The following is a 21,266-nucleotide window of genomic DNA, read 5'->3' as shown; positions in this document are numbered from 1 at the left end:
TGTTTGCTTATAATTAGGGCTTTTTGCTTCCTTTTGAATACCACAAACGTAAGGGGATACTGTATACAAATGTTCATCATTAAAGATGAAGATTAAAGTTTATAGTTGGGTGCATTAGAAATCTTCATTTGGCACCATAGTGACGTATTGGTTTGTGGCCGAATGGGGATACCCCTCCCCGGTTTGAGCCCCCGGGACGCATAACCGGGGCTTCCCCCCATTCGGGGATGATTTCCGCAACGTCAATTACAGTGTTCGGTGGCCATCGACACCCCCAGTTATAGATATCCAACTGGCGAAGCCACACGACATCGATTCAGATTATAAAAAAAAGAAATCTTCATTTGGGGTGTTTTGATCGAGCCTTAATAGATTTAGAAAAAGGAAAATGACACTGATTATGGCAGTTCCAAAAAAGCTAGCAGGGTCATCTCTAATTTCCATTGGAAATCAGCATTCGAAGATGGCTTTTCAACTTCCACTTGGCTGGATTTTGGTTATTGGGTATATTTTTTTATTAGGCTTTTATTTTTAAGGTTTCTGGGGAAATCTTAAAGTTCTTGACAATTTGAAAGGACATGTTCTGATTTTTGAAGGTTTCTTTAATTTTAAGACAGCTTTAAATGGTTTTTTCTTTCCTAGGAAGCATAGGCACGCGACATGGATATGACACGACGGGAACACGGCGACACGTCAATTTCTAGAAAAAGGAATTTTTTTTTGGAAGTTTTTTTGGTTCAAATCTCCACAAGTCCTAGGTCTTCCTATTTCCAGAATTTCTCATGCAAAGCCCATGGTGTAACTCTGGATACAAGTTCTATTAGCAACAAGATTGACATTCATCGAGTACAACAGTAAGTATTTGAAGATGAAGAGTCTCTTACATTCAACATTGTCTATTTATTTATGTTTTTTTTAACAAGAAACAAACTTTTCATTCATTAATAAAAAATGACAAAAATGTTCAAAGATACAAACTCCAGAGAGGGCAAGGAAAAATAAAAGACAAGAACAAGCAAAAAGTAATAACAACAAATTAGAAAGGAAAAATAAAGGCTCCCCAATTAGAGGAAATGAGACTAGGAGAGAAATCCGAGAGAGAACACCATGAGAAGCTTTAAACTTAGCTAAGCTGGGGATTCAGTCAAAGATTTGCTCTTCCCCTAAAAATCCTTTGATTTCATTCAAACCACAACTTTTCAATACAGGGCTTTAATAGCATTGACCCAAATAAAAGAGGCTTTGGGCTTTAAAACCGGTCAACCCAGTAGCTGAGAGATAATAGACTGCACATCTGACATTGTCTCTTATATTGCTAAGCTTGAAAAAACATAGTAAGACTTATTTAATGTTGCTGGTGGCAACGTTCCAAGAGAACTTATCAAAGAATAGCATAATGAGGATGAAAAGATGGAATTTTCGAAGATGTTGGCAGATGAAAAAGAATTAAATGCTTATGACATGCATGAGCCTTCTCAAATTGAGGCATTCTCGAAGGAAGATATAACTAATGATCCATTGATTAAAAATAGAGAATTTAATGTCCAAGACATGCATGAAGCACCGCATTCTCAAACCATCCAAATTCAAATGAAGAAAGTGAAAAGTCATTTAGTGCCCATGGTGAAATTCATTTGGAAAAGGATTCTCCTCTGCCCAAAAGCGTAAAAGATCATAAACTCCTTCAAGAGAGTTTTGAGAAGCTTATCCTTTCTACTATATGAGAAAAAAAAGGGCCTTTTATAAGCGTGGATCCATCTTCAAGAGAGTTTTGAGAAGATAAAATCCAATCTGACTTACTGGAAGAGAGATGCACGAAACTCATGGGTTTCCTTGATTTGTGAACTTATTTTCAAATAAAATCCTAGTAGAAGATCATTTATTACAACAGCAGTACCATCCATCCAAATAATTGAATGAAGAGTTGACTTTGGTCTTATAATTGAATGAAGAGTTGACTTTGGTCACAGAAAAGAGCTCATCTCTTGGGAAAATTAATTTATCAAAAAAAATCATCAATGAGCAATCTTCCTCAAATGTCAGAATCGATTCATACTTCAAATCTGATGTAAGCATCATCACCATCCTTGATTCATTATCAACTTCAGATTTTGAAGAATAATTTTTTTTTTCTCTAATCAAGGCTGGTGATGCTTACATCAGATTTTTGAAGTTGATAATGAATCTTTAAATGGAAAAGGATGGCTCTCGCTCCTCTCTCACCCCAACCTCGGTACCTTCCCCCATCTCCCCGATCCTTGTCCTCTAATCATGCTAGTGCTTAGACCCATGCTAACGTCTATTCTCAGAAATGGGATCGAGGGGTAGGCCAGTCAGAATTGAAAATAAGACCTTTGGGTGCAGTCTTGACCCTGAGAAAAGAGGGCGCTTCCTCAAGATAGCGGAAAAACGTAGTAAGAGATTCTTCTCCATCTCAGTTGAAGAAGTAGTAGCTGTGTGGATTGTGGATAACTTTCAGGACTTGCTCTTTGCTCTGCAAACTCAAAAGTTCTTTAGGAAGTTGGACTGCAATGGAGGCTTCATCTGGCTCCAAAAGATCTCAAATAGAAGAGGTTGTTTTATGGAGATAACAAAAGTGCAAGTAAATGGAGGCAAAAGAAATCTAGTTGTTCCATAAGATGAAGATTTCAAAGGCTGGGTGGCTTTTAGGGAGATGCTTATAAGTTTTATGAACCCGGTAGATGAAGATAAGCAGATACAAAACGTTAAGAAAGTGAAATCTTATGCAGAGGTTATTAGAGATAGAGAACCGACTTTGATTGATAAAAGCTCGGGAAAGGTTGAGATGAGACAACAGAAAAAGGTGAAGAGGGAGAAGCTAGAGCTTTAAACTGGGAAGGTCCTTAGTAGTGACATGACGAGATTTTCATGATGATTGGGGTCGGATTCTAGAAATTCTACAGAAACAAATGGAAGAAAAATTTATCACCAATGCTTTTCAACCAAACAAAGCCCTCTTAAAGTGCAAATCAAGTGACCTGGCGAGACTTCTAGCCCTGAATAAAGGTTGGGTCACTTTTGGACCTCTTACTTTGAAAATGGAGAGATTGGACGCTAAAAAACATGGTCGCATTAATGTAGTCCCTTCTTATGGTGGATGGGTCAAAATCAGGAACATTCCTCTCCATTTATGGAGCCTAGCGACCTTCAAAGTAGTGGGAGACTGTTTAGGTGGCTTCATTGAATACGCAAGTAAAAATGCTATGCTTATTGATTGTGTTGAGGTGGTCATCAAGATAAAAGGTAACTACTGTGGTTTTATTCCTGCTGAAGTCAAACTCATTGACAAAGATCGATTTTTGTAGCACTTCAAGATCCAGATTTGTTGATTGGCAAAGTTGCCGGAGTTCATGGTTGGAATTGCCCAGAGATTATTATATAATACCCAGAAGTTACCCAAAGTCAAATCAAAAGTTGAAAGTTCCTCCTTCTCTGTTCAAGGGTGTGAGAATAGAGGAAAGGGTGTCTCTTTTAACAAAAAAAAAATGAGGTCAGAATCCTTACAAGAAAAGGTCTCATCTGCACAACTGAAAATGGAAGCCCAGCTGTGGATCTCGAAAATGGGTTAGATGGAAAAGGTAAGGAAACTGAGGCAGCTTCTGACTTTTCTTGCTATAGCCCGGCGAGCTCATTTTATGAGGATGGAGGTGTAGATGAAGGCAATGAAGGGAAAGTTTCGTTGGAGACAGCCTTTTCAGAGGAATTAAATAAGGTATTTCTAGAAGAGGAAGTGTCAGAGCAACCAGAGGAAGAAATTAGGCAAAATGGTATGGAAATGATCAGGAAAGAGGTGGGGGCAGACTCTCTTATGGCACCTTCGTTAGATGTGCAGCAAATGGAAGAGCCACAGATTTTGGAAGTAAGGGAAGGCTCAAAAAGGGGAAGAAGAAAAGAAATTAGAAACGATTCTGAGGAAGTAGAAGATTGCCATTTTCCTCTCTAAGCAGTAGGTTCTGTATTTTAAAAAACATAATATGTGCATAGGACCCATTCCTTTAAAGGTTAATTCGGCCTACAAAGGGAACTCACAGACTAAAAGAGTGTCTAGAGAAGTTACAAATCTCCTTATAACATAGGAGAAGGAAGCTGAATTAGAAGAAGATGGTAGTACCCAGGAGAATGAAGTTTGTTTATGAAGATTATTTCCTGGAACATTTGGAGGCTCGGTGCTCTCCCCAAAAGGGCCCTGGATAAAAAGGTTTTCAAGAGAAATGACTCGGATTTAGTTATCATTCAGGAGTCGAAACTCCCCTTTATAGACAGAAGGCTTATTAAATCGGTGTGGAGCTCTAGTCGGATTGGGTGGACTTCTTTGGATGTAGAGGGGACGGCAGGTGGAATTTTGATTATGTGGAAAGAAAACAAAATTACAGTGGCTGATTCCTTGGTAAGTGAGTTCTCTGTAACTATTGATTTTTGTTATAATAACATTTTTAAGGGGTGGATCTCAGGTGTGTATGGCCCAGCTACCCCTCACGGTAGAGAAAACTTTTGGAGTGAAATTGTTGCTCTTTCATAAATTTGTGCTGGTTGCTGGTGTTTAGGAGGTGACTTTAATGTTACAAGATGGACTTCGGAGAAGCTAGGAGGAGGCCGGATAACTAAAAGTATGAGGTTCTTCAATGAATTAATTGCTGAGCTTGATCTGATAGATATTCCAATGAAGAACGACCAATTTACTTGGTCGTGTGTAGGGACTCCCCGTGTGCCAGCAAAATTGATAGATTCCTCATCCCTTAAGGGTGGAAAATGGCCTTTAAAGATGTTCTGTTAAATAGGCTCTCTAGACCTACATTCGATCATTTCTCCTTTTACTCAGTTTTGGTTCTCACAAATGGGGCCAACCCCTTTTCGATTTGAGAACATGTGGATGAAACATCCAGATTTTGTAGAAAATATTAAACAGTGGTGGATGGAGGTTTCTCCTAGGGGGTGGCCAGGTTATGCGTTCATGGGACATTTAAAATTTCTCAAGGGACAGTTTATCAAGTGGAATAGAGAAGTTTTTGGCAGAGTGGAGTGTGAGAAAAAACAGTGCCATAAGCAAATTGATGAGATAGACAAGGTTGAGGAGAGGGGTCACCTAAATGCTGACTTGAACGACAAAACTCAAAAGAAGAGCTTTGAGAATTCAGCTTTCAGAGATGGTTTTTAAGGAGTTTAAGTTATGGTCTCAGAAATGTAAACAGCAATGGCTATTGCAAGGAGATGAAAATACTCACTTCTTCCATCAGTGGGCTTCGGAAAGAAAGAACAGAAACTATATTTCATCGATAGAGGATCGACATGGGAATTTGCTCACTACCGTCGAGGATATAGTGCAGAAATTTGTACAATTTTTTGAAAGGTTGTATGCTACTACGGAGGGCTCGAGATTCACTTTGGAGGGTATTCATTGGGCTCCCCTTAGTGGGCAGTGGAGTAGATGGTTGGAGGAACCCTTTAAAGAAAAAGAGATTCGGAAAGCAATTCAGAGTCTTGGAAATTTGAAATCTCCAAGTCTCGATGGTATGACGAATGAATTTTTTAAAAAAACTTGGAACATCTTGGAGACAAATATAGTAGAGGTGTTCCAAGATTTTTTTGAAAAGGGAATTATAAACAATAGGACCAACGAGAACTATATATGCCTTATACCAAAGAAACTAAAGGTTAAGAGAGTTTGTGAGTACAGACCTATCAGTTTGGTTACCTCCTTGTATAAAATCATCTCAAAGGTGTTTGCTGATAGACTTAAAAAGGTCCCCCCTTTAATTATTGATGACTCTCAGGCGGCTTTCATGGAGGGAAGACAGATTCTTGATGCTATTATGGTTGCTTCGGAGGTTGTTGGAGAATGGAAAGATAAGAGAAAGAGAGGCTTCTTGCTAAAGGTTGATCTAGAAAAAGCTTATGACAAGGTTGATTGGGATTATCTCGACGCGATATTGAAGAACAAGGGCTTTGGCAATAGGGGGAGAATGTGGATTAGAGGCTGTCTTACATCAACCAATTTCTCCATTATTATCAATGGGAAACCGCGGGGGAAATTTAAAGCGAGAAGGGGGATTAGGGGAGGAGACCCCCTTTCCCCTTTCCTCTTCACTATTATTGGGGATTCACCAAGTCGTTCCATCCATTTTTGTTGCGAAAAAAGATTTCTGAGTAGCTCGAGGATAGGCCACAACGGGGTTACGCTCACACACCTACGGTATGCTGATGATACTATTATTTTTTGTCAGGAGGGTGATGACAACTTAGAAAGGTGGTGGACTTTCCTAGAGCTCTTCATGATGGGAGCTGGTTTTTCTCTCAATTTCGAGAAGACGGCTTTGGTGGGAATTGATGTGGAAAAGGAGATTGTTCTTCATCAAGCTTCAGTTTTTGGTTGTAAAACAGAGGTTCTTCCTATTAATTATTTGGTGTGCCTTTTGGAGGAAATTTCAAAAAAGCTTCCTTTAGGGATAACATTGTTGAGAAGTTCAGGGTTAAACTCGAAAAATGGAAAAATCTTATGCTCTCAAAGGGAGTTTGGCTTACTATGGCTCCTTCAGTTTTTAATAGTATACCTTTGTATGCCTTCTCTGTTTTCAAGGCCCCTAAAAAAGTGATCTTGAAAATGGAGAAAATTGTCAGAAACTTCTTTTGGAGTGGTTATGGTCAACATCCTCAAAGACATCTAGTAAGTTGGGAGCGTACTTCCTTGACCAAGGCTTACGGTGGGTTGGGAATTGGAGCGTACAAGCAGAGAAATATTGCCTTGCTTCATAAATGACTATGGAGATTCATCCAAGAAGAAAACCCCTTGTGGAAACGCATTATTTCGAGTATATACAATAGAGAAGGAAATAGTTGGCTGCCTCCACCATCTAGAGGGGCTACTAAAGGGGAGGCCTTGGATGGAAATTGCGAAGATGAGCAATGGTTTTCTGAATTTTATCTCGTTCAAGGTGAAGAATGGGCAAAAAATTAAATTTTGGAAGGATTCATGGCTGGGAGACACTCCTTTTAGAAGCTAGATTTCCATTTTTATTTAGAATAACAACCAAGAAAGATTGTACAGTGGCTGAATGTTGGAACAACGAGCAATGTAGTTGGAGTTTGGGTCTAAGAAGAGGTCTTTCCGACAGAGAGGTGGACAGCTCGATGTGATTGATGGAGATGCTAAACTCCTTTAGATGGGAGGCGGGTGAAGACAAAGTGGAATGGGCTCTGAGAGGGGAGAAACGTTTTACCACCAAATCTATGTTTCTAAAGCTTACAGAAGTGACTCCCTTGCTAAAGTCCCCACTCATTACTTTGATATGGAAGTTCTCCTGTCCAAAAAAGATAAATTCTTTTTTTGGAGTGTAGCTTACAGAAGCCTAAATACCCACGAGAAACTTTTTATAATGAGAGAATGTGGCATTTTGAGTTGTCTTCCTAGGAAGGTCAAAGACTGGCTGATTGAAATGTTCACGGTGGCACTCTAAAAGAGAGAGCGAGGGTCCTTTGAAGTTGTGCTGGGAGAGCTTGTTTATGGAGCATATGGAACGAAAGAAACCAAAGAGTTTCCAATGACACTTCCCAACCGTTCGATATTTTTTAAAAATGTACAAATTACTACGGCATCTCGGTGCCTTTGATTGTAGGAGATTCTTTTGTAATTACAACCTAGCTTCTCTTTCTCGAGGTTGGCAAGCTGTAATGTGGTAGTTTTCTTTTGGGGAGGTCCTCCTCGGCCCTCGCCCGTAGGTTGTTCCCCTCTTTTTTGGCTCTAATATATATCTCCTGTTTCTTATAAAAAAAATTGATAATAATAAAATAATGAATCTTTAAATGAAAATTTCTTCGAAGAAATCCTATGTTCATTATTCCAAGAAGAGGAGGTTATCCCCGATGGAAAGAAAGACTTCAAGGTTTACAGCTCTCCATCTCCCAAGCATTGCTTTGAAAAATTAAAATTCTCCTCTTTTGTTCATGAAGTTCAATTCATAGAATACAAGAGGATTGGGAGATCAAAGTCCTTCAAGAGATGGGCTAAGTATCTTGGTGTTTTTAGCTTATGATTTGAAGTCTCAATTTTGTGGACATCAGATTGCTTCTTGGGTTGCTGATATTCTGGTGGGGTGTTCTTAATGGAGCCTTTTCGTTTTGTCTACTGTTGAAGATGTTTCAAACAAGGGGAATCATGCAGTCAAGGATTTTGACATTCAAAACGAGGCAGGTGGGGTTGTTAAGAGCTGTTTTAAAGGAATTTAAGGCACGTGTTTCAGAAAACTTCTTTGAAATTCATATTTTTTTGGAGTGGGGAAGATACTTGTTGCATACCTATTCTAGAATCTGTTTGCTTTCTGATTGTTGTCACAATTTTCATTCTGGTTCAAAGGAGGAAAGCGTATCGGCGTATCGCTCATTTGAAGGATTTTAATTCATTCAACAAGCTTGGAGAATGGGGTTTTGGTTGTCTTGTTCAGATTTTAAAGAATACCTTGATGGTTTCTTCGAAGAGCCAAGCAAAGTAGGGGATTTTTAATCCTTCTTCAAGAGGAATTTCTTCTACCATTGACGATGAGCATAACATTTAGGAAGCTTCAAAGAACTTTTTAGATATTATTGAGGCCCTTTCTTGCATTTTCAAGTTTGTAGTTGGTCCTTTGTCGAGGTTTGTTTTCGTTAATTCTTCAAGGTGTGTTGAAGCTTCAAAGGTTATTGCTTCATGAAGGGTAACAAGCCTTTCCTCGTCGTAAGTATTATTTTGTGGATGGAGAGGTTATATCTGCTTTTTTTTTTTTTTTTAACATGGGTATTGGTGTCTGCTTCTGTCATTAACAAAGAGGACGAGTGGAGCTCGAGAGCTAACAGTGTTCAAAGGAACCCCTTCATTTTCATGCAAGTTTGGTTGACTTTTCTGACACCCTTTATTCCTCCTCACAGTTGGGTAATGATAATCTCGAGGCAGGTAAAGGATATTTACTGTAGGAAAAACTGATCCATCTTGAATCCTCTAATAATCTTCTGCGTTTGAGGCTGAACTGTCAGGTCCATTGTACAATATGAAAGCTGCTTCCAGCATGAAGCTTTCCATGGACTGTGGCTTCTTTTCCGATTATGAAGTTTGTGTCTTGATCAGAACAAACCTGGGCTACACAGAGTTGTTGTGCCTGCCAATAATCTAATCTGGGATGGAATAAAGCCACAGCGATGCCCCTTAATTCTGTTTTCAACTTCCACACATTCTATAATCCTTGAGTTGTTGCTTGAATAATCCATAAAACCCCAAAAGCATTTCCAATCGTTTTAAAGATAGCCAAACTCCATATGCAGGAGAATATTTCTAAGCCTCACCCATCCCCGGTAAGATGGGACCATGTTGATTCTTCCATGTTTCTTAGCATTCTAGCATTCCAATTCAAGGGTGAGGGGACCAAAGGTTACCCAACCCATATTGACACTAGTAGCGCGCCTTTGGAATTGCATTTTAATTGGGCTTTATCTGGTTGGAATGGGTTGAATTTGACGATGAACTCTTATTTTAAGTTGCTTTTGAAGAATCTCAAGAATCTTTCCTGTTGTTATGAAAACCTCTCCTTGTTCCAGTTCCACGATGGTCTTTAACCAATTTAAACCTCTTCATCATTTTCTGTGCACTCTGGGAGAGGAGGGGGAGAGATGATGGCCCATTTGTTTTTATCAATATCTGCATAGGTCCCTGTCCCTTTCCTTTGCCCCTAGTCCTTTAGAATTGTGTGGTTATTCGTTTTTCCATTTATTTATTTATTTTTTATTTTTATAACTTGGAGTCAAAGCTTTGCTCCCCTTTACCCAGGGACACCCGTGCCCAACCCAAGACTCGAACCTGGGAGAATTTGTTTTCCCATTTACGAAGTCGATTAGCATTCCTTTGAAGGCGGCCCATCCTGTGAAGCCTTTGTCGGAGTGTATTACCAGGTTCTTTTCCCCTCAAGCTTTGGACCTTTGTGATCACGACAAAGTTCCCTCTTCGATTCATTACTTTTTGTATCCAAATGAAGTCGTCATCTACACAGTCTGTTTTCCTAAATAATTTTTGTATTTGTGGTGGCTGTGGGAGCCTAGGTGGTCTTCTAGGGAGTCTGCGATCTAGACCCCAATTATTTCTTCCATCAAAAGAGCAAAATAAACGTATGATGTGTTTTCCAGTACTTTTGATGAATCTTCCACGTTTCTCTTTGTCAAAACCACGTGCAAAAATCTTGTTTTTTTATTTTGACTAAGATTTCGTGCACTGCCATATTCGACCAAGGCTGGATGCTGGAAAGTTTTGAGTTGGAACATGATTGGAGTCGACGTTGCAGTAAAGTGTTTTTATTTATTTACTTTTATTTTAAAATTAAAAGTAAATAAATGAAAAGTTAAAAGTTTGAACACTTTAAATGTAGAACAAATATTTGACACATTTTTGTGCTTAACAAGTTTCAGACATGGCCCCAACAAGTGTCGAAGTGTTGAGAGGTTGGGTACTTATTAGACATGGACATGTCACCCAAACTAAAGTATTTTTGCTTCATAGTCCCAAGTCTCTCTTTAATTGTTTAAACATGATGCATTAACCTGTTTATTATCTAGTTAACACACCCGACTGGATTTCGTTTTCTCTTTATGTTTATGAATGAGATTCCTATTTTAGATACAGATCAACTCGATTGTTCTCTGCCATTAACATGGGCATCCCATACTAAATATATCTCATATGTTGAGGACCAAAAGGCAATTAGCTAGAGTTTGGTATTTTGTAATTTGAGTTTGCTCATGTAGCCTGCAACTTACTGCTTGTGAATCTGCAGATTGCTCGATCTCAAATTGAGCTAGCAAGTAATGTTCGGAAGAGATTAACGACTCCGGTTCCTGGTCCTCTGGCTGCTACCATTGATTTACTGACAGAAATGACCCATGTGGCTGATACTAAGTTAACTTCAGTTCAATCAAACACAATCTCTTCTCAGTCCCCTCTTGTCCAGGCTATGGTTTCTTTTGCTGGTCCTAAAACCAGTGAAGAGGAAAACAAAAGAGCTGCTGCTGCTGCCGTTGCTGCAAAATTGGCTGCTTCTACATCTTCGGCACAGATGCTTACCTCTGTTCTTTCATCCCTTGTTGCAGAAGAAGCTGCTTCCATGAATGGTAGCCTAAAATCATCTGGGTTTGCTTCACTACCCATATTCTCTCCCGAAAAACGACAGAAACTCGAGAAGCCAATGCCCATTTCTGATGTAAACAGCTCAGATAGTATTGGATCGTTTGTTACATCTATGCAACAGCAACAATTGACAAGTGTGGCACTTGCACAATCAGCAAATGTCCAACCTGTATCCCAGGCTAACCCGAGTCAAGCATCATTTACTCCACCACCTCCACCAGCACCACCATCTCTATCCTCCACAACTCCAGTAAATCCATATCCGCAGTCTGGTGCATTAATGGGAGTATTACCTTATGGTTTTGGTGCATATTCTCTACCACCTCCGCCTCCTCTGCCTCCACATATTGCAATGGGTTTGACTAGGCCGACGTCGCAGCCACCTCAGCAACAGCCGCAGCAGCCACAGCAGTCACAGCCAACTTCAGGAGGATTTTATCGGCCACCAGGTATAGGTTTTTATGGACAAAGCCAGCAGTCGACACCACCTCCCGTCCCTAGGCAGTAAGTTCCTGGAAGAATTCACTCGGGGCAAATGTTCACTTAAAAGGATTAATAGCTTTAAATGGTTTATAAGCAAGTCACTCACATCTCTACTTGTCAATTGAGAGTCCATTTCAGAATTTGTATTATCATGTAAATTAGTAGAATTTTTTGGTTCTGTAGAAGTTTTAGCATATGTCATCTCCTGCCAACAACCTAAAGTGTGTTGCAGCCGAGGTTCATCCATGTCAATGGAAAAATTAAATGACTACACTGAGGCTTTTCCTATGTAATGCTACCAAAAATTGGAAAAAGCTCGATATCGTATAATTCTCGGCTACCTCGAAATTTACTTCAGCCAGATAAGGTTTCTCCTATGTGTTTGGAAGCTGGGTAGAGTACTGCTTAGCAGATTTTTAGTATGTTAGATTCAGCTTTCAAGACATTGTTTCCTTAATGTCTGGATGGATAGAGTTGGCCAAGTAGACTTATTTGGATAGAAAGAACAGGATAATACTGGTCTGTAATATAACTTAGTGAGGCCATGAAAAATTACAAGTAGATACAGCAGTGCCATGGTTTTTCTGTTTTTCAGTAGAGAACTTTTATTTAAAATAAACTGTTTCTCACTCTTCTTGGCTCATCTGATGCTTGATTATTTTTCTCTCTTTTTGTAGAACATAATAGAATTATTGATGTTATTTGGTGTTGTAATGTAAGTTTTAGATTAGCTTTAATTTTATTTCGATAGCTAATTTTAAAATATAGATCTAAAACTTAAATTGTGAAACAAGTAAAGCTGTTAATAATTGAGGCTTAGATTCCATGTGTTTTCTTAATAAAATCTTACCAATTAATTTCTCAAGAACTCTGATTCTCTGTTTGTATGAAATAAAATTGTATTTGAGTTCTTTGATTCTTTCCATGTGGTTTATAGATCAATAAATCTTATGTGGAATTACTGAATCTTTTTTTTTTCTTTTGTAGAATTCTCATCTTCCAGTGTTAAAACTATGCTATGAATCAACTATAGATGAAGCATAAGTAACATATCACAACAAAGTTAGAAACATAAAAATTAAGCAAAATGAAAGTTTTATTTGAGCTCTTTCCATTTAATTGGTTGTGGTTTAGGGAGCCTTTTGAACTTGCTTTTGAAAGTGGAGCAATAAGCATTTATGCAAATCCCTAGTTTGCTCTACTTAAAATTTAAGTTTTGGAGAGTGAAAAGTTGGATATAGAAAAAAGTTAAAGAGATCTAATTAGAGAGATGTATGTTAAAGAAAGGAAAGAGGTAAATAAATTTTGAGATATAAGTTATGGTTGTAGGAATTTAATAACTAAAAATTGTGTTACCAAATATAAATTTAATTAGAGACGTAATTTGAGACGCATGGCCTTGGTAACTTTTTCAAAAGCAAAAGTAATATTAAATTAGAGATAGAAAAATAATATAAGCAAAAACAAAGAAATAATTTTTCATATTTTTTTTATCATACACAATTAAATCATAGAATTTCCAACAAGAATTTGGGGAATGAAGGCCAATAGACTATATACAATTTTCATGTCTACTAAGAGTAAGCAAATCACCTCAAAATACCGATTCGACCCCCTAAAATCAACTAAATCGACGTCGGTCAGTTCATAAAAATTTCAGTCTTCCAAGATTTATTTTTAAAAAAAAAGTTTAATATTTTAATAAAAATATATATAAATACCGTGCAGACACAGCATGCTGCTGCAGTCTGCATGCAGATTACAGTAACCTTGATTTTTCTTTTATCTTTTTAATAATTTCTAATAGTTTCTTTTCTTAATCTTATATCTCAGTATCAAAAGCAAAGGGCAGTGGTGGGTGGCATTGATTTAATTAGAGACGTAGGGACGACATACAAATGTTTTAATTTTTCTTTTTAAATAAAAAGAGACGACATGCTTTTGGATTTTTTAAATATTAAATTATTTTTAATAATAAGTTTATTTTGTTTTTTTTTTCAAATTCAATTACGTAATTTACGAATATATTTTTGGCCGTAATTTTGCTTTCAAAATGAAAAACTAAAAACTAAAATACAAAACGAACGGCCTATTGGTAGCTTTTCTATTTATATATAATTTCTTTTATTCAATCAGTGTAATTTTCAAATTTATTCATTGTATTAATGTTTATAAAATATTAGAGCTAAGAGTAAAATTTTAGATAGAATGAGTTAGAAACAAAAATAAGTGAGAGAATAAAAGAAAAGTTATAGAAAGAGAAACTTTAGAGAGATGTATAGACAGTGGGGAAAGAAATTTGAAGAGTTAGAAAGAAGGAAGATAAGTTAGAAAGAGGAAAGAAAGTTCACTATAAAAGCTTGAAAGAAAAATTTTTATATATGTCTATTATGATCTCCACTTTATGGGATCGAGAGATCTATTGGAACCAAAGAAATACTAGTTAAGCACGTAAAAAAAATTTTTGCTTCTCGTATCGACAAATTAGAAGAGATGTGAACTAACGACTATATTTGGAACAACAATTAGTGGATGTTGGTAATAGCTAAGCCCACCTCAATTTTATTAGTATTTTATATAAGGTCAAACAAAAAAATATTAACACCGAAACGAGACTTGCTAGAAAAGTCCAAAAATTGGAATCGTCAAAATAAACTACAACTTATAAATAGGAAGTAAGAGAAGTCTTTCTCTCAAGTTATGAAATCGCTTAGAAAAGTTTTAGAAAGAAAGAAATCATAGTCAAAATGAGTATAAGTGGTAATTGGCGTTCTGAAGAATCAGAAACTGAATTCTCCTTTTAAAAACATTTCACAAAATCAAAAATCAGTTGTGAAACAATCTTAATTTTCAGCTTTCACAAGTTCCAAACCAAAAACCAAAGACAAAATGAAAATCTTCATGGACATCTCCAGGAAAGCAACTGATCATTTATTAGCTCCAAATATCCAACCTGATACAGTTTTCTGAACAATAGAAGATGGATAGATTTCAACTGAGAGTGGAATGATGAAGCAGAGATCAGGACTGTGGCAGTGATTTTGCAGCTAAAAATGACTTTAAAAGTATTAGAGATCTCTTGGGCTGTGTTTGTGATGTTCTTTGAGAAGCACCTCTCACTATGGCAAAAGATAGAAAATTACCATACTCTTGAGTCCACCCGCCGACCTAATTCAAAAAAATCCGTTCGATTAAAATCATTTTTAAGCATGGAGACTAAATAGATACAAACCTTAAAAGTTCACAAATCTAATAATTTTAAAAAATACAGGAAAAATTAAAAAACGAAACTCATAATATTTAACCATTACTTTTCAAAAACATTTTTAACATCCAAGTATCAAATTTTTTAAAACTAGAAAATGTAATTATCAAGATTTATTTTTATTGTCAACGAAGAGTTCATAAATATTTTTGAGAAGCATGGAAAATAAAAAAAGAAATCATATTCTTTTTATCTAGTGTCTGACCCTTAAGTACTTGTAGGATTTTAAATCTAAGTAAGTGACCAACGCCACCACGGTTTGAACATATTCTCTCCAAGTCATTTAATATCTTTATTGATCCTTATTGACCACTAGTCCAACTCACAACGGTTAAAAAGAAAAGTACTATCTGAAAACAGAAAATTGAAAAACAAAATGTTGGATTGGATGAGAATTTAGTGTAATATGGTGAGAGAGTGAGCGAGTACCTTTTTATCAGCAAACCAGGCTCTGTAAGGCGCAGTTGGGTGTAGATCCAACGACTTAGCCAATGAATCCAGCAGTTTCCGACTCCCAATAAATGGTAAAGCTGAATCTTGATCTCCACTGCCACGTTTAATATTTTCAGGAACATTATACTAAATGGCATGTGTAATAAATATATATTTATAAATATATCATTGTTTTTTGTTTTTCTTTTTTAAATGTTATCGATTTTAGTTGGTCAATGTAATGGTATAAGTTTGTAATTTATGTCATTTTTGTAAAATTTTAAGCCTAATAAATATACATATGCCTTTTATGCTATTTTTTTTAATTCTATACTTTTTTCTTTTTATTTCTAAACAATAAACAAATCAAATCTTTCATTTCTAGCTCACATTTGATAATATTTTGTATTTTATTTTCTATTTTTAGAAAGTTAATGCTTATAAGTACTATTTATCTATCTTTTCTAATTTTTTTTGTTTTTTTTCAAATCTAAGCCAGAATTTAAAAATTAAAAAAAAATCATCGTAAAAGGATCTTGAAAATCAAACATAATTTTCAAAAATAAAAAACTAAAATCGGATGAAGTCTTAATTTTTAAGTTTGAAAATGATTCATATTAAAAATAATCGAGGGTACCTGTACACCAGTACTCGAATTTTCGACTTCACAAGCGCGCGAACGAAATCAGTAGTAGGCACCAATCTGTTCCTCAGATCATATTTCCATTCTCTAACGAAAGAATCAGAAAATGAAAATTAAATCGAACTCGTCGAGATCTCAGAATCAAAAATCAAAGAAGAACAAAGAAGAAGAGTTTTGCAGCATTACTTCATCGATCTGCAGAGACTCCATCTCGGAAATCCAACCAGCTTCGCATGGAGCGCTTTCTGCACATCCTGTCTGTTCAAGTATTCCGTTACGTATTCTCCTGCACACGCGTCTCGATCTCCTCGTCCTGCCTAAAAACCGAATCAAACGGAAGAAATTTTCCAAATCGCTCTCAGAAGAAAGAGCAAAAATCCTAAAAATCGCAAAAGCCCTAAAAATTTACAAATCACTCTCAAAGAAACAGCAAAAGCCCTAAATCGCAATAGAAAATTACCTGGCCGGAATTGCGGTCAGTGTCCGACTGCGGAAGGCCGAAGAACAAGGCTTGGTACAAACTGGAGCGCAGAGGATCATCGCGATCGAAATCGCCCGAGCGTGAGGCGTTGGCGGAGGGACAGGCGTCGCCGGCGGCGACATTGAAGTAATCGATGGCGGGAGAGAGCTCTTTGGAGAGGTGAGTGGCGACGGAGATGCAGGCGGGAGAGAGGGATTTGGTGATTCCTTCGGTGACGAGACGAGAGGCGTTGCAGACGGCGGTGAGAAGGTTGTAGCCGGCGTCGGAGATTACGCCGTGAGACCACCAGTAGTCGTCTAGGGCATTCGCGTCGATCTGAATGTCCAGAAGAGGATTCCCTATCTGCAAACAAAACGTTAATTCCGATTTCTTCTTTTTTTTTTTTTTTTTCTTTTTCGTTCTTCCTAAGAACTCGAATATATTTTTTTAATTAGTTGAATTAGATAATCTTAAACCTAATGCTTAATGAGACGGTTTTATAATTTAGTTTCTTTCAATTCAATTTCGTATATTTTAACATTTTTTCAATTATATTTTTTTTATGGAAGTATGATGATACTTAATGAGTCCATAGAAATTAATAAGAAAGTTATTTTTGCAAAATTTTTTACAATTATCTTTTAATTTTTTTTGTCTAATTATTATAAATCAATTTTAACATTTAAAGATCAAAAGACTGAATTTTAAATAAAAATTAAAACATTAAAGACTAAATTATATATTTAGGCCAAATTTTATTTTAGCTTTTAACAAAATTAATTTGGCCCTTATCAATAAATCAAAGTTGAATATAACTCAAATATTTATGTATAAATACATCTTTCTTTTCATTATTGGTTTTTTTTTTTTTGGTATATTTTGACTGTTTTGATAAGTCTGTTTTAATAAATTTGAGTTTAAGTTAAAGAAGTACAGATTTATACCGTTATAATATATTTGAAAAATAATAATGATATGAGTTTTTTAATTCAGGCACTAAAATTGATATTTAAAAGTTCAATAAAAAAAATATAAACAAATTTAAAAGCTTACATAATAATATATATATTTTAGAAGCTCAAAATCATTAAATTTAAATGAAAGAAAAAAATAAAGACTATATTGAATGAACACTTACAGCTATCCCCTTGAGGTTGATCTTCAATTTTGAACTAACAATGAGTTGTGCAAGTTGTGGCACATAGTGTCCTCCTATTGCAAACCAAGGCCACACAAGCTTAGAAAATAACATAATAATATTTTGGTTAAATTACTTCTCTAATTCATTTCGATCTCTATATTTTTAAAACATCCATTTTGGTCGTCGTCCCTTCATTTTTTAACTTTTGTCTCTATTTTAGTTCTTATTTTTTATAAGAACGTCTATTTTGGCCACTGTCAGTGAGATTTCAACACAAAATCTAAACACAATGGGGTGCGATGTAAAATTGTGATTAACAAATGAAGTGACCAAAATAATCACTTTTTCAAAGTATAGGACCAAATTGAGTAGATCTGGAAGTACAAAAACCAAAATGAAGCAAATTACAGAGATTGAATATATAGTATTTAAACCTATTATTTATTTATTTATTTAAATTTATCTCATTAAACGAACATGTTTGAAAGTACCTGCATAAGCCTCTCCGACAATATAGAAAGCTCTCTTTTTATATTGAGGAAACTTCTCGAACCAATGTTGCAGAAAGACGAGATTATCCCGAGCTATTAAAACCCAATTCGATTCCACATCAAATAAAATTCATAAATTGAAGTTCAAGTTTATTAATGAATTAAGCATGAATTTTAGTCGAAAAATGATTTTTAAAATAAAAAATAAAAGTCGAAAATGACATATCACAAACCTGAAATGACGTCGTTTATGTTCAAGTAGAATGATTTATTAGTAGAGTAAGAGAAGCCAACTCCCGCAGGTGACTCTACGTATAACATATTTGCTTCTGAAAAAAAATGACAAAATTTTAATATTTCTGTCTGAATATTTTATTTTAGTTTTCCGTTTCTAAAAATTATACATCTCTACTTTTCGTGATAAAAATTTTAAAAGTATAGAGTTTATGGTCGTTATACAAATTGTTGCAAAATATTAGAGGTCGATAAAATCGTTGCAAAATAAGTTAACAAAACTGCAATAGAAACACAAACATAGAACATAACTCAATAGTTATAGACACCTAACAATTGCAATAGAAACACATTTACAAAAATCAATCTCAACTCAGCTTCTACCAACAGTTTTTAAATTATTGCACAACTTCTTGGAGCAATTTATAATTGTCGTACCTTGATTTGTAGTGTGATTTTAAAAAAATCACAATAATATAAATATAAGAAAAATTATTCGAATCTACGATCCATACATTGGTGCTTAACTACTCAGGTTATGTCAAGCCGACATAACAAATAATGTTATTCTTTTCTTCATTTTTCTAATACAAGATGAAGATTCGATATATACACAATAATATTAATGTTTATCCGTCATTTTTTTTGAAAATGATATTACAGTATAAATGCGAACAAGAAATTCAAATCTATAACATGTAAAGAGAGATATTAGTATCTGACTATTTGAGTTAGGTTTAGATCCACGAAATTCATTAGATAAATCCTAATTTTTATATGTATGGAGTAAATAAGATTAGAAAATTATTATATATTAATATTTAACCAATTGGTAAAGAAAAAATTAAAATGATTGGGAGTAATATTAAATAAAATAAAAAAGAAGAGGAAGTGGAGAGATGACCTGTATTCCAACTATATTCATTTTTGACCAAAGTTTCACCATCAACTTTAAAGGGCCCATGTTCTATGAAAGCTCCACCTCCAACAGATGAACATCCAGCCAAAGTATCTAAAATTAATTACATTCAAATAAATTAGAAAATCAACAGTAATATTTGTGACAATTCTTTTAATTTATTCCTTAATATTTTAAAATTAAAAAAAAATCAACAATCTAATCATTATTGTCACCAAACATTAAAAAATAATAACTAAAAAGTATGTATGTAGATATATAATGAAGTCGATATTGGTAGTATAATAATATTTCTAATCAGTCCATTAATTTTGGATCGAGTAAATTATTATGTGTTAGGTAATGTGAGGTTCCTAATAGAATATATACTATTTTTCTTCGAAAATAAAATGTCACATCATCGTTTCGTGAATGAACTTTACCACATTCATATCACAAATGTGTCAACAATCAAAGTCATTAGGTATAATTTAATTTTAAAAGAATCTGTCAACTTACCACTCTAACCACGAGACATATATTTTAAATCAAAATGTTTAAATCCTTCCCGCGCTGAGAAGGTGCCCCTGGAGCTGGGGAAGTTCAAGTCGGACGTCTGGTGTGACGTCGAACGTATTACATATCCTACTCGAAAGACCATGGTAATACGAGGAGTAAGGTGTTACCTGCGTACGGAGAACACCGGTTGACTTTTTACGGCAAACGCGGTTATTGCCATCATCATACTTTGGTTGGTTAAGGAGAAAAGGTGTTGGCATACCATTTCTGGACGTGGTGAAAGAGTCCATAGAATGCTATGCCTTGATAGCAAAGCCAACTAGCAGAGCCGATGCGAGGATCGGTAGGATGTCGTAGCTTTAAGAGATAGGGGCGGAGTCTAAACTACCACACTACTACTATACCACGGGAACTCCACGAGTGGATTAGTTGATTGACTAGACTGAGACTCTCTTTGATATCAGGTGTTGAATTTAAAAATAAAGAAAAAAGACTTGGAAAAAAATCAAAATATAACTGCCATGCAAAACTATGCATGTGTTTTAGGGAGAACAAAAACTGAGTCCTCAAAATACCTCCATTCAACCAAAGAACAAGGGGCTTGGAAGCAGCTTGAGACTCTGCTTCAACAAAGTAATAAAACAAAGCTCTCCCCTCCTTCTCATCCACCGTTACATACCCGCCGAACTGCCCGAAACTCGCCACCATCGGCTGCCTCGGCAAGGACGTGATTCTCTCGGACACGGTCGATTGATGATGCGCCGTGACTAACAGCATCGGACCGAGCACGGCAGCAAAGGTTACGACCACCACCGCGACCAACATCCAGGGCTCGGAGCACCGCCGCATTTTGGTGTCTCTAATTTCTGGCTGAGCTCTCTGATCTCTTGTGTAGGGTTTAGATATATTGGTTTGTTTTGGCCCTTAGTTTAGTGCTTAATATGGAAGGAGCACATTAGAATTGGAGTGTGAGTCGATGGATTTCCATTTTCAGAGTCTTAAAGATCAAATGGTGATTGTGGAAATTATGATGGATTTTGGAAGTGTTTTGAAATTTTGATCCTTGTAACTTTTGTGTATTGGTTTGATTTTGGTGGACGAGTGTTGTTAAAATTATGTTACGTACATTCTTGTTTGTCGTTTAATTTCTGTGGATATTTGATGAAAATCTTATACGACACTATGTGAACTTGAATTATATTTTGGTTTAGGTTGTATGTATTCGATCAAATATCTGATTTGTCATAATATTTTTTAAAATTAGAAAAGTACCAAAGTAATATATGGAGATGGATATGACTTAAAATTTCTCATAAGAATATAAAACTCAAGAGATTTTATTATAATTCAATAGCAATAGAACATTTTGAAGTTAAAAGGACCAAAATTGAACCATCTAAAAGTTTAAAAATACCAACAAGATTTAGATATAAAATAAATCATGTTTTAGTTCGTACACTTAATTTTAGTGAGTTAAAAAATCTTTAAACTTTATTATATAATTTGAGTCAATACATACACATTTGTAATGCTTCTTTCCTCATA

At 35.7% G+C, this 21,266-nt stretch overlaps 2 protein-coding genes across 4 annotated transcripts in view; one reads left to right on the top strand and one right to left on the bottom strand.

Moving 5' to 3' along the window:
• Positions 1-12,269, top strand: part of LOC111019832 (uncharacterized) — a 51,302-nt gene extending 39,033 nt beyond the window's left edge. For both annotated transcript variants that reach the window (XM_022296326.2, XM_022296325.2), the window contains exon 8: positions 10,806-12,269. In XM_022296326.2, the coding sequence (XP_022152018.1) occupies positions 10,806-11,663 (858 nt within the window). In that variant the 3' untranslated portion in view covers positions 11,664-12,269. The remainder of the gene's footprint in view (positions 1-10,805) is intronic.
• A 2,279-nt stretch (positions 12,270-14,548) lies between these two features.
• LOC111019830 (serine carboxypeptidase-like 45) lies at positions 14,549-20,644 on the bottom strand. Of its 2 annotated transcripts, XM_022296323.2 has the most exons (10): positions 20,297-20,644; positions 19,209-19,316; positions 18,304-18,399; positions 18,071-18,163; positions 17,577-17,650; positions 16,439-16,801; positions 16,165-16,295; positions 15,973-16,065; positions 15,333-15,450; positions 14,549-14,806 (listed from the first exon to the last, which is right to left on the bottom strand). In XM_022296323.2, exons 1-10 carry the CDS (start codon positions 20,568-20,570, stop codon positions 14,660-14,662), a joined length of 1,497 nt encoding a protein of 498 aa, XP_022152015.1. In that variant the 5' UTR covers positions 20,571-20,644; the 3' UTR covers positions 14,549-14,659. The 2 variants fall into 2 exon arrangements, with proteins under 2 accessions (XP_022152015.1, XP_087980793.1); XM_088124667.1 differs by lacking the exons at positions 18,071-18,163; positions 18,304-18,399 and having other exon boundaries at positions 20,297-20,642.
• Positions 20,645-21,266: the final 622 nt, after the last annotated feature.

This window comes from Momordica charantia, assembly GCF_013281855.1.
Source record: "Momordica charantia cultivar OHB3-1 chromosome 5 unlocalized genomic scaffold, Mcharantia_2.0 BLBB01000005.1, whole genome shotgun sequence".
NCBI lineage: Eukaryota > Viridiplantae > Streptophyta > Magnoliopsida > Cucurbitales > Cucurbitaceae > Momordica > Momordica charantia.
This window is presented reverse-complemented; position numbering and strand designations above follow the sequence as displayed.